Source organism: Mastomys coucha, unplaced genomic scaffold, assembly GCF_008632895.1.
Source record: "Mastomys coucha isolate ucsf_1 unplaced genomic scaffold, UCSF_Mcou_1 pScaffold16, whole genome shotgun sequence".
NCBI lineage: Eukaryota > Metazoa > Chordata > Mammalia > Rodentia > Muridae > Mastomys > Mastomys coucha.
In genome coordinates this window covers 64212713-64227101 of record NW_022196898.1, presented here as the reverse complement: position 1 = coordinate 64227101, position 14389 = coordinate 64212713, and the positions used below count along the sequence as shown (strand labels likewise).

Below are 14389 nucleotides of genomic sequence, written 5' to 3'. Positions count from 1 at the left end.
AAAAAAAACAGACAAAAACTTCTGTTATCCTTGCTCAAGTATGTTTGTGGTGCTGGGACTGAACGCTGGAAGCTTACACATGCTAGGCAGGCACTGGGTTCCACTGGCACTCTAGTGCCTAGAGCAGTGTATGCGAAGTAGACTGGAGTAGCACGCCAACTTCACTCACCCCCTGTAGACAGAAAACACTGCAACTTCCTCCTGATTTATAAATGGTATCTAACAAGAGGGGGGGGGGTTGTTTTGTTTTGTTTTGTTTCCATATTTAAGGTATTTTCTAGCATACAGTGGTATTTGCTATACTGGTATGATACTTAAATTAACATCTAATTTTTTATTGACATCTAATTTTAAAGTATAGGACAGCTTGAAGTCCTATACTTTAATGTCATATATATATGTATATATATGTATACATATATATATATATGAAAAGAGAAACACACAAAATCAAAGAGAATTAAAACATCCTTTATCTAAGTCTAAGAGAATTATTTGACTATGGCATTCCACTCATATTAATAATACTGCTGCACACATCTGAAGTACCTACATGGATTAGATACTAAGAGAAAACTTGAAGAAGGCACTGAAGTAAAATATAGTACCCATATTTACTTAAAAACACACCGAGAGCCAGAATTCAGGAGGTAGAGAAGTCAGATTTCTGCACCCAAGGCCAGCCTGGTCTACAGAGCAAGTTCCAGGACAGCCAGGAACTGGCTGATTTCTATAAAGAAACTGTCTCCAACAAATAAATAAATAAATAAATAAAATGCCCTTACAAATGTCATAGGAAAATCTGAGATTGCAGGTATATTATTTTCTCTATTAGAGAAATCTATTTTCTTTGTTAGAAAGATTCTCGATATAAGAGCACTAAAACAAATGAATAAATCCCAATCTTTAAGCATTGTTTGTAGTGGAGTAACACCCACCAAGCCAGTCAAATATTGCTAGGTAGGTTTATTTCTTTTTAAATAGAGACCTTAGACAGTAGAGCTAAGAGCTGGATTTCAGCCCACTGCTGTCATCCAGAAGCTGTGACCTTGTTATTGCATCTCTCAGTGCAAACAAAGAAAAGCTACTGGGAGCCAGGTACTCTGCTGGGTGCTAAGGATACAAACAGAAATAAACATCTGATTGCTTTAGGGCTTCCAGAGAAGACCTAAAGAAAAGAAAAAGAAGTGCTACTATTGTCTGCTAAGTACCTACACTTGAGAGAGAGAGAGAGAGAGAGAGAGAGAAAGAGAGAGACAGCCCATTCAACAATCATCTTAGTGACTATTTCTCTAATCAGAGGAAGAACCTGAGGCACACTACAGAGCCCAAATTTGAACTCATCTCCTCCCTACATAATGCTACCTAGTAAATGATTAGCAACAGTTAATTTCAACTTAGCCATTTACTTTTGTTGCTTTGCTTTTTGAGACCCTGTTTCATTACATAGCTCTGGTTCTCCTGGAACTCACTGCATAGACCAGGCTAGACTCAAAGTCAAAGACAGCCATCTGCCTCTACCTCCCAAGTGCTGGACTTAAAAGGTGTATGTCACCATACCTGGCATCTTGGGCAACTTTAAAGATCCTTATGGGAAGGTATTTAAGCTATATCTGGGAAGACGGCACAGTCAGTAAAGTGCCTGCCACACACACATAAGCATCTGCATCAAGATCTGAAACAACCACAGCAAAAGCCCGACATTGGAGAGGCAGAGGCAGGCAGATCTCTGTGAGTTCAAGGCTAGTGGTCTACAGAGAGAATTCCAGAGAAACCCTGTCTTAAAAAAATAAAATAAACCAAAAAGCTGGGTGTGGAATGAGATACAGTGGTTAAAAGCACATATCTGTTCTCTCAGAGTTTGTACCCCAGCACCCATGTCAAGCAGTCACAAAGGCCTGTAATTCCAGCTCCAAAAGGATTTGACATCCTTTTCCTTTTCTGGAGGCATTTACAGGCAGGCAAGCAGACAGACGACCACCCCCCCCCTCTCTTTCTCTCTCTCTGCATGCTAAGGCATAAACACACAAAACAATTTTTTAAGGCAATGTGTTTTAACTCTGGAGTGGGACAAGTTGGTGTCTTGAGATCCCCAGGCCAAGCAGCCTAGGCAATTAATTTACCAAGCACTGTGTTCAATGAGACCCTGTCTCAAAAAGTAAGGTGGAGAGTTGACAAGACAACTCAGAGGGTAAAAACACTTGCTCCCAAGCCTGACAGACTAAATTCAACCCCTGGAACCCACACAATTCCTGAAAGCTGTCCTCTGACCTCTACAAGCACACCATGACATACACATACCCTCCCCTCCATACACAAAAGATATATGCAATTTATAAAATAAGAATTTTAAGATGGAGGCCAGTTTAAAAAGGATACCAGAAGTCAACCTATGGATCCACACCCATTCATACTCACATGCACATATACACGCATACACATATACACATACATTGCTCTCACACACATATACAAGAGGGGACACACCTTAGTCAAATGAGCACCTTAGGCAGAGGGGACAGCAGGAGTGGAGATACAGTAGAGAGAATACAAGGCATCAAGAGGAGCTGAGATCTTGTGTGATGACTAAGAGACAGTTTAGGAACTTAAGAGCAGGTGGTTATCCAATCCTGGAAGTTCGCATTACTTCCTTCTAGGTAGGGTTCCCTGATAGTTACACTAATGTCTACCCAACCGCCTTCCCCTCTATTCTGCCTTTATTATACTATTTATGTGGTCACATCTTACTAATAATAATAAGATTTAGGGAATAATTAACATACACTAGTCACTATTTTAAGCTCTTTGTATGTATTAAATAATTTCATGCTCAATAATAATGCCATGAAGTAGGTACTATTATTCTGAATTTAAAGATGAGACAAAAAACAAGTGAAATAAATGGTGTAAGACTGGAGCTGGGGTCGTCAGTGATCGCGTGCTGCAAGGACATAGCTTCAACCCACAGAAACGTGCAAACAAACGGTAAGTACACTGTCCAAGATCAGGCAGTCAGTGCAGAACTGGAATGAACTGAATGAAACCCAGGCAATCTAGCTCCAGATCTAAACTTGGGAACTGCGTTACACTGCTTCTCCACGGGCATTAAGAACCGCGACCGGCTTTGTTGTTGCTGTTGGCGGTGAAAGGAGAGCAAGCCTCACATTCTCTGCACCTAGGATGGATGGTTCATGATACACAGCAGGCAAATATCTGCTGGGTAAACTGCTCTTCAATAGGTGGCTAAAGAATCTAGCTTGTTCTTCCTATAGGTCGGGGGTTAGCAAAATTATTCTTTAAGAGGCCAGAGAGGAAATATTTTAGACTTTGAAGACTACGGAGCGGTGGTTCTCAACTTATAGGTCTGGTTCCCCCACAAGAGTCAAACAACCTTTTCACAGGGCTCACCTCAGACCATCAGAAAAAAAAAACAGATATTTACATTAGATTTGTAACAGTAGCAAAAGTACAGTTACAAAGTAGCAACAAAAATAATCTTATGGTGGGAGGGGGTCACCACAATATAAGGAAATGTATTATCAGGAAGGTGGGGGTGGGGGTGGAGGACTGGCAAGATGGCTCAAGGGGTAAGAACACTGACCACTGACTGCCCTTCGGAAGGTCCCGAGTTCAAATCCCAGCAACCACTTGGTGGCTCACAACCACTCCTAATGAGATCCGATACCTTCTTCTGGTGCATGTGAAGACAGCTACAGTGTACTTATTTATAATAATAAATAAATCTTTGGGCAGAGGGAGCAGAGGTTCTAAATTCAATTCCCAACAACCACATGAAGGTTCACAACCATCTATACAGCTACAGTGTACTCATATACATAAAATAAATAAATCTTAAAAAAAAAAAAAAAGGTCAAAAACCACTGCTATAGAGTCTCTGTCACAATTGTGTGGGGTTGTGCTCCTCCGTATACCCTGCTAGCCCTGCCCTTTACTGTTGCTGTTGCAGTGCTGAGAATACATATATAATCTACCATAAAAACCACGCAGTAATTTTCCAGCCAATACTTCCATACAATTGCTCATTGATTATGCCCTTGTGCAGATGCAACCACAGGCAGCAACTAACGATGGCTGTGCTCCAGAAAAATCTGATTTATGAACAGCTGGTTGGCCCTTGCCACAGGTGATAGGAATATCGGGTTTCTTAACAAGAGTACTTTTTAAAGTTGAAGTTGTGTTTTCACATGATTAAGTCTGATTACAATTTAATGTGTTGGAGAAGAGTTGGGAGTGTCAAGCTTAGAATCACAAGTAATGGCCCATATTGCTCAACAGAAACAAAATGGAAACCACAAATGTGAGTCATGTATGTCACTTTAAACTGTTTAGAAGTCACTTTAAAAAACAAAACAAAACATAACTTTCAAAGTAAAATTAATTTGAATACATTTGACCCCAATCAATATACCTTAAATAAAGCTCCAACAGATAACCAACATAAAACTGAGATGTTTTACATTCTTGCTACTAGCAGATCTTCAGAATCTATGAATTTTACACTTACAGACGTCAGTTTGGATTAGCCCAAATTCAATAACTACATGTCTATATGTGGCTAATAGCCACTATATTAAACATCACAAAATAATCACCAATTAGAGGCTGGGTTGGGGAGTTACAGGTCACTGGTAGAGCATGCTAAGTGAGGCTAGCAGTTCAATTGTCAAAGTCAACCAAACAACAATAAGACAATGAAAATAACCTACAGATTCCTATATATGGCTGATGTTTCCAGTCCATTCTTCTGACTGCTTTGCTGGTTGATTCTGGACCTAATTCTAAACGGCATACCAGGGTTTAACAGTCCAGCAACTCAATACATCAGTGTCTTCATTTTTATTTTTAAATTCAACATTTCTTCACCTTTTAGTTTCTACAAACATGTTCACACCTGGTCTTCATTGCAATCATATGAACAGATAGGCATGTTAAATCAACTTTACAAATGAGAAAATGTAATGTCCACAGAAACTAAATAACAACTAAAAAGTTATTAGTAAAAGAGGGGAAATCAGATCTAACTTCTAATCAAATCTATGTGAGCCGTAATAGCATCGCCTGTGGTTAATGCTGCAAGTGTGCATTTATCTGTGCGATAGGATACCATAGTGTAAACTCCGTGAAGATCAAGTTATCCCCCAGGGGTCCGACGAAGTGCCTTAGGGGTTGACATTATGTTTTGAATGTACAAAATTCCTGATTTTCCAGTATTGGGGGGTTGAATTCAATGGTCGGAACAGACGTGCGGATGAACCGAAGTATGTCACTGAATGTTTTGTTTTGTTTTTAGTTGAAGTTCTAAAGCTTCACTCCCAGTATCCTTCAAAGGAGAGCATGAGTGAAGGGCTGGGCGACCTGAACTCTGGTGCGTACGGCTCCCTGAAGTCACCGTGAAGCTTTGTAGGAATGAACGGGAGCATCCGAGCTCCCACCCAGAAAGGACAGGCTGGGCTCAGTCCGGCTCGGAGCCAGGACGTGGACGTGAGGGAGTCGCCTTCCCATTTCCTCATTCCCTTTCCTCGAGTCCCCTCCGCAACGGCCGACCCGGCGACAAACCAAGGCAACCATGAGGTCCCCGCAGGGTCCCTTCCCGATTCCCGGTGTGACAGTCCGACACCCGCGGACCGATCCCCGCGGAACCCGGCCGCCATCTTCCCCATTGGCGCGACCCCAACCGCCACCCGCCGGCACCGGGAGCTCACCTCTCCTCGCAGTCTTTGCATTTCACTAGCAAGGGAACAAGCTGCTGGAACAGAACTTCACTCATGTCGGACCGCTGCCCCGACCGGAGGGTGAAAAAGCCCAGTAGGCCCGGCCCTCGGTAACAGCTTGAAAGAAGTGCGGGTCCTGAAGAGTTTGAGTTTGGCGCTTAGCTCCCGCGGAGGAGGAGGGAAACGATAAACACAGAGAACGAAGGAGATTTGGACCTCGTCAGCCACCATCGCCCTCTTCCGGTTCAGGGAACGACCAAGCCAGGCTGATGCGTAACTTCCGTGGACACACCCCCCTCAGACGGCCACGTTTGTTAAGGGAAGTGGGACCGAAGGAAATTGACAACATTGGGCTGAGCCGGGCCGAAAGGACCCAGACTTATGGAGGCTCCTGCGGCGACTTCGCCCGCGATCGGTTTTCCAACCGACGGTAGATGCAGCTACTTTGTGGAAAAGAAGAAGCGCTTCTGCAGGATGGTGGCGGCCGCGGGGAAAAGGTTCTGTGGTGAACACGCTGGATCCGCAGAGGTGTGCTATCGCCCCTAGCTTCCTGAGAGTCGGGACTGAGTGTGGCGGGTCTGTGGGTGCTGGAACCCATCCTCGCCCCTTTGACAGGCTTCTGCTTCTGTGCCATGGGTTCTCCAGCTTCTGCTTAAGTAAATGCAGTTCTGACCACCGCTTGGAGCCACGATGAGCTCCAAGGGGAGCATTGCTTTCTTGTACTAAGATCTTTATACTCATCCTTCACTAGTCTCCCATCCTCATGGGAAGTGATTATTTTTATAAAGGAGTGCTTGAAAAAGATCACTAGGCTTTACTAACTGGGTTCTAATCATAATTATTGTTTTTGAACCATAACCCCTTGTGAATGCATGGGGAAGGAACTTAGAAAAATTTTTTTCTTGTTTAGACTTAACTCTCCTTATGAACTTGTAATTATTATTCTGGGACGGAGAAGAAAAAAATTAACGTAAAATAACTAACTTCAAAGTTGAAAGCAAAGTTTTTTTTGTTGAGGGTTTTTTTTTTCTTCCCAAAACAGACAGTAATGTCATAAGACATTTTTGTTCTAAGCAAAAAAATATTAGTGGCTTCTAATGGATAAGGAACAGGGAAATTACTAATCTACAAGTCACCAGGAAATCTCATCACCCTCTCACAAAAAAAAAAAAAGAAGAAGAAGAAAGAAAAGAAAAGAAAAACCTTAATAAACTGCCATACACTGTCTCTAAGCTCAAACAATAGATTTTAAAGATGCTTTTGTGTGTGTGTGATTATGCTTTGAAAGTTTAGAATAGAGTACTATTTCCCTTGAAAGACAATTTTCCTGTTTGTTTTTGAGACAGTGATCTTGCTGAATTGCTCGTGTTGGTCTTGAACGTCTGATCTCAGGAATTCTCCTGCCTCAGCCTCCCAACTATCTGGTCCCCCTCAAAGAATCACACTGGAATTTAATTTTAAAATCTGTATATGAAATAATGTTATTTTTTAATACTGAAAAATTTCTTAACTCTCCCTAAAATTCAGTGTGCATATCTTCATGAACATTCTGAGATAAATTGAAATAAATAATTGAGAAAAATTAAGAGTAAATACTTGGTCAGCTTTTGCTGTATGGCTAACGCTAAATGTTATTTTGCTTTTAAAAATTCAATTTTCACAAACCTTAGGAAGCAAGTCATACTATTATACTGTTTAATAGTAATATAGTAAATCTATACTTAATATAGAAAGTCTATACTATTATTCCCATGAAGCAGTTAGGATTATAGAGTTAACAGCTAATAGAAAGAGCTGAGAATCACACCCAGCCACTGGCCTCTGGTTTTAATAATTGGGCCATCATTTTGCATATGTGTTGATAGGGTCTGTAGAGTAGACCTGCCAACACTGTTTTCCTTTCTCCCAGTGCTTATAATTAAATGTATATAACTTGAAAGATTGTAACTAGCATTTTGAAAAGTTGTAAAGCCAGTAAATATGACCCATTCTAAATTGTTAAAGTGCCATGCCTCATTGATCCTGTCATATTTTCTCCTGTATATTATTTCTATATTTATTGAGAAAGGGTCTGAGGGTTACCCTGGCTGGCCTTTGGCTCAAAATCTCTGTCTGCCTTTCCTCTGGTGTTCTGAGATTCAAAGCTTGCTCCATCATGCCCAGCGTTTCCCCATATTTGAGCAACTTTAGGTCAATATGCATTTTAAAATCTATGTAAATGGGCAACATTTTTCAAAAAGAATAAGTATGCAAGTAATGAGTTTTTTAGTCCTCAATTTAGCCATTGATATCCAGTATATGTGTATTTCAAAGGATCATTTTTGGACATGGTGAATATTATTAGTTAATCTGAAGTAAATGGCTAACTTCTTTACTTAATGGTACATATAATAACTATCCATTTTTAGAAGGTGTTACCTCTTTTTTTTTTTTTTTTTTTTTTTTTTTTTTTTTTTTTTTTTTTTTTTTTTGGTCTTTTTGAGACAGGGTTTCTCTGTATAGCCCTGGCTGTCCTGAACTCACTCAGTAAACCAGGCAGGTCTTAAACTCAGAAATCCACCTGTCTGTCTCTGCCTCCCAAGTGCTGGGATTAAAGGCGCACGCCACCACTGCCAAGCAGAAGGTGTTATCTCTAATGCAAAATTACATTAGTAAGCCAAAACAGTATTTGCTCATTTATACAAAAGCAAGCTACAGTGGAGACTCTTGTTATGCTGCATGACCTAATCTTGCTTATTTTTCATTATATCCTTTTAAAGTTTTCTTACCTTATTTTAGGAATAGAAATACACTGTGGGTGTATCTAACATCTGAGTGTAATAAACTTGACATTTAAATAAACATATCCCTTTTAATTTATTAGGAAGAAAGTGCTCGGAAAAGAATCTTGTGTCCTTTAGATCCAAAACAGTAAGTATGAGGTCAGATTCGTGTTTTTGTTGTTGTTTGGGGCCCATGGGTGTGTGGATCTGCTTGTGTGTTTGTGTGATGTAGTAAGAAGCAGTAAATTTCACAAGGTTCATTTAAGATTTTTCCATCTCTTTAATTTTCTCTTTAAATTCAGCACAGTATATGAAGACCAACTAGCAAAACATTTAAAAAAATGTAACTCAAGAGAGAAGCCTAGGCCTGTAAGTATTTGAAATACACATGTGAAGTTTGTATATGAATACTTAGAATTGTAAGATGCAGATTGAATTTGGCAAATACACTATACTCATTTGATAGCTGTACTTTTCTTCCCTCCTCTTTTCTTTTCTGTACTTGTGTTTTATCTGTAGGCTTGGTTAGATAGGAGGCAGGTTTTCACTGACCCCAAACATGAGGCCCTCCTCCCTTAGCTTCTCTAGTACTGAGACTACTGGTGGGTGCCACCTCGACCAGCCCAGAATAATTATGTCATGTTTTATTTCTGTTTGTTTATTTGCTTTTGAGATAGGGGACTGTACTGTAATTCTTAGTCTTCAACACAGCTCAGATGTTTCTTATGCTTTGCTCTCCAAATGCTAAGATGATAAGTATATGATACACCAGCACACCCATCTTGATAGCTGGATAGAGAGGGGTGATGGTGCAGCAAGAGATTTCAAATCAGAGGAAAAGAATTAAGGTTGTAAAGAGTAATTACTGGGCATCTTTGAGATTCAGACTCAGTATAGAGATAGTGAATTTGAGCTAGCACCAGTCCATGTAAGTCTTTCACGGCGTCCACCTAAGCAAGAGCTAAAAATTCAGATTTTTTTTTTATTTAATGATTTATTTATTTTATGTATATGAGCATATATGAGTACACTGTCTTCAGACACACCAGAAGAGGGCATCAGATCCCTTTAGAGATGGTTGTGAGCCACCATGTGATTCGTAAGAATTGAACTCAGAACCTTTGGAAGAGCAGCCAGTGCTTTTAACCACTGAGCCATCTCTCCAGCCCAAAAATTCATACTTCTGTTTGGGAACAAAATATAATACTTTGAGGGTGGATGACTATACAAAATAATAAGTATGTTCATTTGCTTTGTGATATGGGCCATTTTACAATGTGTATCTCAAGATAGTCATATTGAGTCTTTTTGTTGTTGTTGGGGTTTGTTGTGGTTGTTTGGGTTTTTGTTTGGTTTGGTTTGGTTTTTGAGATAGGGTTTCTCTGTAGCAGCTTGAACTCACTCTGTAGACCAGGTTGACCTCAAACTCACCGAGTTCCACCTGCCTCAGCCTCTTGCTCCCTGAGTGCCAGCATCCAAGGCTTGCACCACTGCCCAGCCCTCTTCCTAGTCATTTTGCAGCAGATACCCTTCTGCACTTTCAGACGCCTCTCAGTTGAGAACCACCGCTTCAGATGCTATGAGCTAAAAGTATTTTAGCTGCCTTTGGCAACCAGTACCTGTGATCTTGGCACCTGGGAGGCTTACGCTAGAGGATTACCCAAAGTTCAAGGCAAGCTTAGACAGCATAATAAATTCTAGGCAAGCCTTGGCTACCAATTGAGCTTCAATGTAGATCCTATATAAAGGAAAAACATGGTATTTTAACATTAAGTTAATATACAAGAAAAACAATGACCTCTCCTCCACACCTTTAGAACTTAGCTCCTTTAGTAAAGAGAGAAATAAGAATGCTCCCAGAGGCCTAACTCTGGGGGTGGGGAGGGTCCCAAAGGACCAGACTCAGGCACCCACCAACACTAGAGGCCAGCCAGCAGCCCAGTCATGATCGTGGCTTGTGCGGTAATATTCAGTGATAACTGAGTGTGACAGAGGGTAATGGTATGGGAGGGTGAGAGAAGAAGCAGTTCTTCACTAATTGTTTTCAGCATCATATTAATACTATGTTATGGTTTTGGTTTTGTCAGGATTTCTTTATTGAAGATATTAATGCAGGATTAAAGGATGAAACAGAAATTCCTGAGCAATTAGTAAGTGTATTATTTAATACTTAACTCTAAGTGGTATTTATAAGCTGTCTCCTTGTACAGACCATTCTCCAATTTGTTTAGAAAGATCTGTTGTTTTGACTTTCAGATGTATTTTCCTATAGAAGTACGTTGTTAGTGATGGTTAGTTCCAAGTTAACTTATGTCCCATAACTGCAACATGGCTCTGTTGTGAGCTGAGCCCAGACCCTGAGGAAGCAGTGAGAGTTAAAGAATCAGGGCAGAGATGGAGCAGTGCCTTCACAGTGGGGCATTTCTGAGGGGTCAGGGAGCAAAGCTCTGCCCGGGAGAAGCACCCGAACTGCCAAGGCATCTGCCCAGCTCTTAAGCATCTGTTCAGTCTCTGCCATGGTACCTTAAGGCGTGCTGTGACTACATTATTTAGTTTTATTTTGTATTTGTGTGTAGGTTCCATTTTCTTCTCTATCTGAAGAGCAGTTGGAAAACTTAATTAAGAAATTGAAAAAAGCAAGTGAAGGTAAGTCTGCCTAAAGTTGCAGGTTCAGTGATTTGAGAAGCACTTGGTGCTTATGAGTTACCTTCCGTTCTGTTGTTCAGAGTCTCCATTCATGTTTCTTTTGGGCACAGGCTTGAATTCTACACATGAAGATCACATTATGTCCCATCCAGCATTACATGATGCCCTTAATGACCCAAGAAATGGAGATTGTGCAGTCAAGCACCTGAAACAGCAAGTATGTTTAGATACAGTCACTCAGTGTTTCTTCATATGTTTAGTGCTAACATTCCGGGCTAACGAGGTGGCTCGTCAGATAAAGGTACTTGCTGCTAAGCCTGATGACCTGAGATCAGTCATCTGAATCTTGCAACGTGTCCCCTGACTTCTACATGCATACACAAGTATGTATGCTCAGCAATAAATAAAAGTAATCTTTTAAAAGCTAGCATTCTAGTTAGGTGTGGTGGCACGTGCCTTTAATCCAGCACTCAGCAGACAGAGACAAGCAGATCTGAGTTGGAACTATCCTGGTCTACAGAGTGAGTTCTAGAACAGCGTGGGTTACAGAGAGAAACTTTGTCTTGAAAAGAACAATTTAAAAAAAAAAGAGCTAACATTTGGTTCTGAGTATAATTACTTAGTTTCTTTTAGTGAACAAAATACTTTCATTCAAAGTTATATGTAAACATAAAATAAAAATTTGGGCATGGCTATGACCCTGAGTGCAGGGTATTATTTTAAAGCAAGCAAAAGGGAAAAAAATTCTTAGCCATTCAGAAATTATCAGTAAAAACCTTCTGCCTTGTTAGAGAGTACCTTGCTGTTTTGCAATTTGAGTTGAATTCCTTTGCTCTAGGTTATAGAATAACCCTATGAAGTTTGCAGGCTTCTATTTTAGGTAACATTGAAAAATTAAAGTTACTTGGTCCAAGAAGATGCTTTGTTGAGTTTGGAGCAGGAAAGGGGAAATTATCTCATTGGGTTGATATTGCCTTAAAAGATGCTGAAAACGTTCACTTCATCCTGGTAGAAAAAGCGACCACAAGATTCAAGGTACGTACACCCATTGTAACATCTTAATAACTAAAGTAATTTTTCTTCTAAAAGTAGGAAAAAAAGAAAATGATAGGAGCATGTCTCTTAAAATGAATTTTGTGTTTTATATATTTGATTATAATTTTTTGCTATTATTATTTGTTTGGTTCTAATTGTACTGGTTAAACTAAAGGTAAGTTTTTAAGATTTAACTATTGAGGGCTGGAGACATGGCTCAGCGGTTAAGAGCATTGACTGCTCTTCTGAAGGTCCTGAGTTCAAATCCCAGCAACCACATGGTGGCTCACAACCATCTGTAAAGAGATCTAACGCCCTCTTCTGGTGTGTCTGAAGACAGCTACTTACATATAAATCTTTTTTAAAAAAATTTAACTATTGATAGTCCATAATCTGAGTTCATAAAATTGTAGGCAAAGACAAGATAAATCTGTGAACAGAACCAGGCTTCCACTAGAAATTACGCCACGTCCTAACCTTATATTTGCCACTGCTGACAGACTCTTTCTTCATTAAATACTTAAGCATTTTCTTGGACAGCATGATAAGCACACTGTATATACAGATAGACACTGATAAGGCAGCTGTGCTCTCCAGTGTGTTTAGAAAAGAGAGCTAGGTAAGTATGTGAGTAGTGTTGAAGTGGGGGGGGTTCTGCAGAGGGTGGCAGGCTAGACTTTATTACAGGAGGCAGTGTAGAATGACTCCTGAGATACGTCCAGAAAGATCAATTAGCATTTGCTAGAGTGTCAGAAGCATTTTAGGAAATAAGAACCCTGGAACCAAAGCCTGAAAGAACAAAGGAAACGTCTCTATGGAAGTGCAGGCTTTTCCTGCTGTGCCCAGCTCCTGAAATAAATGCCTAAGGCAATAGCTTTGGCTCTGTTCCCTGACTAGTTTGTAACTGATTTAACCCACTTAAACTAGTCTAAATCATGCCACAAGGTTAGTTACCTCTCCTCAGGTTTATGCAACTGTTACCTCCAGAGTTCCTGGGCAAATCCCCTTTGCACGCCTACCCCTAGACCCAGAATTGTCTCTCTATCCCAGAGCATCCACCTTCCTATTTCCTGCCCAAGCTCATAGGCCAACAGCCTTTTACTGGCAGGTGAAGCTTCCATACATTGTGCAAAAGGTTTCTATGTGATGGAATCTATGGCCTAGGGTAGAATGTGTCAGTATGAACCAGGAAGGATAGCTGGTCCCGGAAGGTCTCCTGTCGTATGCTCTGGCTTCATCCTGCTCTGTTAGAGATACTGTGGAAGATCTGGTTCTTGCTTCAAAGAAGCTTCTGTACAGTATTTTAGCTTTCTAAGTGCTGTACCGATAGACAGTACACAGTGCTTCAGGAACCTGAAGATGGAGAACTGACCTCAGGCTTCCAGAGTTGTCATGGAGGATGTTTTTAAAAATAAGATTTTTAAATTTTTTTTGTGGAGCTAGAGACATGCCAGCACTTGGGAGGCAGAAGCAGAGCTTGAGTGCTTTCTGCTCTTCTAAAACATCACAGTTTGGTTCACAGCACCAATCTTAGGTAGCTCACAACTTCCTACGATTCTAGCTCTAGGAGATCCAACATCCATCTTCTGACCTCCTTAGACACCACATGCACGAGCGCACACACACACAAACTATGCTTTTTAGAAGCTATCCTAGCAACACTGTAAAACTATTTCAAAAGAGATTTAGGCTAAATGTTGAAAATATGAAAATCTTTATTCAATAATATAAGTAAGAAATGTCCTGGGGAGTGAGGTTCATTCAGTGGAATATAGAGGAAGAGAATGAGAAAGTTCAAATGTTGAAAGACAGGAGCCTGATATAGCTGTCTCCTGAGAGGCTCTGACAGTATCCGACTAATTCAGAAGTAGAGACTCATAGCCATACATTGGACTGAGGACAGAGAAAGGACCCAAGGAGCTGAAGGGTTTGCAGCTCCTTAGGATGAACAACAATATGAACTAACTAGTACCCTCAGAGCTCCCAGGGACTAAAACACCAACCAAAGAGTACACATGGTGGGACTCATGGCTCCAGCAGCATATGTATAGCAGAGGATGGCCAAGTCGGTCATCAATGGGAGGAGAGGCCGTTGGCCCTGTGAAGGTTCTGTGCCCCAGTGTAGGGGAGTGCCAGGGCCAGGAAGAAGGAGAGGGTGGGTGGGTTGGTGAGCAGGGGGAGGGGGAAAGAAACAGGGGTTTGTTAGTTTTTGGT

General features: G+C 40.8%; 2 protein-coding genes across 5 annotated transcripts in view; one reads left to right on the top strand and one right to left on the bottom strand.

The window, feature by feature from the left end:
• The window catches only part of Sass6 (SAS-6 centriolar assembly protein), a 35128-nt gene extending 29208 nt beyond the window's left edge, over positions 1-5920 (bottom strand). For 2 of the 4 annotated variants that reach the window (XM_031375268.1, XM_031375270.1), the window contains exon 1: positions 5724-5920. In XM_031375268.1, the coding sequence (XP_031231128.1) occupies positions 5724-5788 (65 nt within the window). In that variant the 5' untranslated portion in view covers positions 5789-5920. The remainder of the gene's footprint in view (positions 1-5723) is intronic. The other 2 variants (XM_031375267.1, XM_031375269.1) reach the window with 1 other exon arrangement.
• Trmt13 (tRNA methyltransferase 13 homolog) overlaps positions 5317-14389 on the top strand; it is a 14777-nt gene continuing 5704 nt past the window's right edge. The window contains exons 1-7 of the mRNA XM_031375275.1: positions 5317-6260; positions 8596-8642; positions 8797-8863; positions 10582-10644; positions 11071-11140; positions 11251-11357; positions 12008-12175. Coding sequence (XP_031231135.1) covers positions 6114-6260; positions 8596-8642; positions 8797-8863; positions 10582-10644; positions 11071-11140; positions 11251-11357; positions 12008-12175 — 669 coding nt within the window. The 5' untranslated portion in view covers positions 5317-6113. The remainder of the gene's footprint in view (positions 6261-8595; positions 8643-8796; positions 8864-10581; positions 10645-11070; positions 11141-11250; positions 11358-12007; positions 12176-14389) is intronic.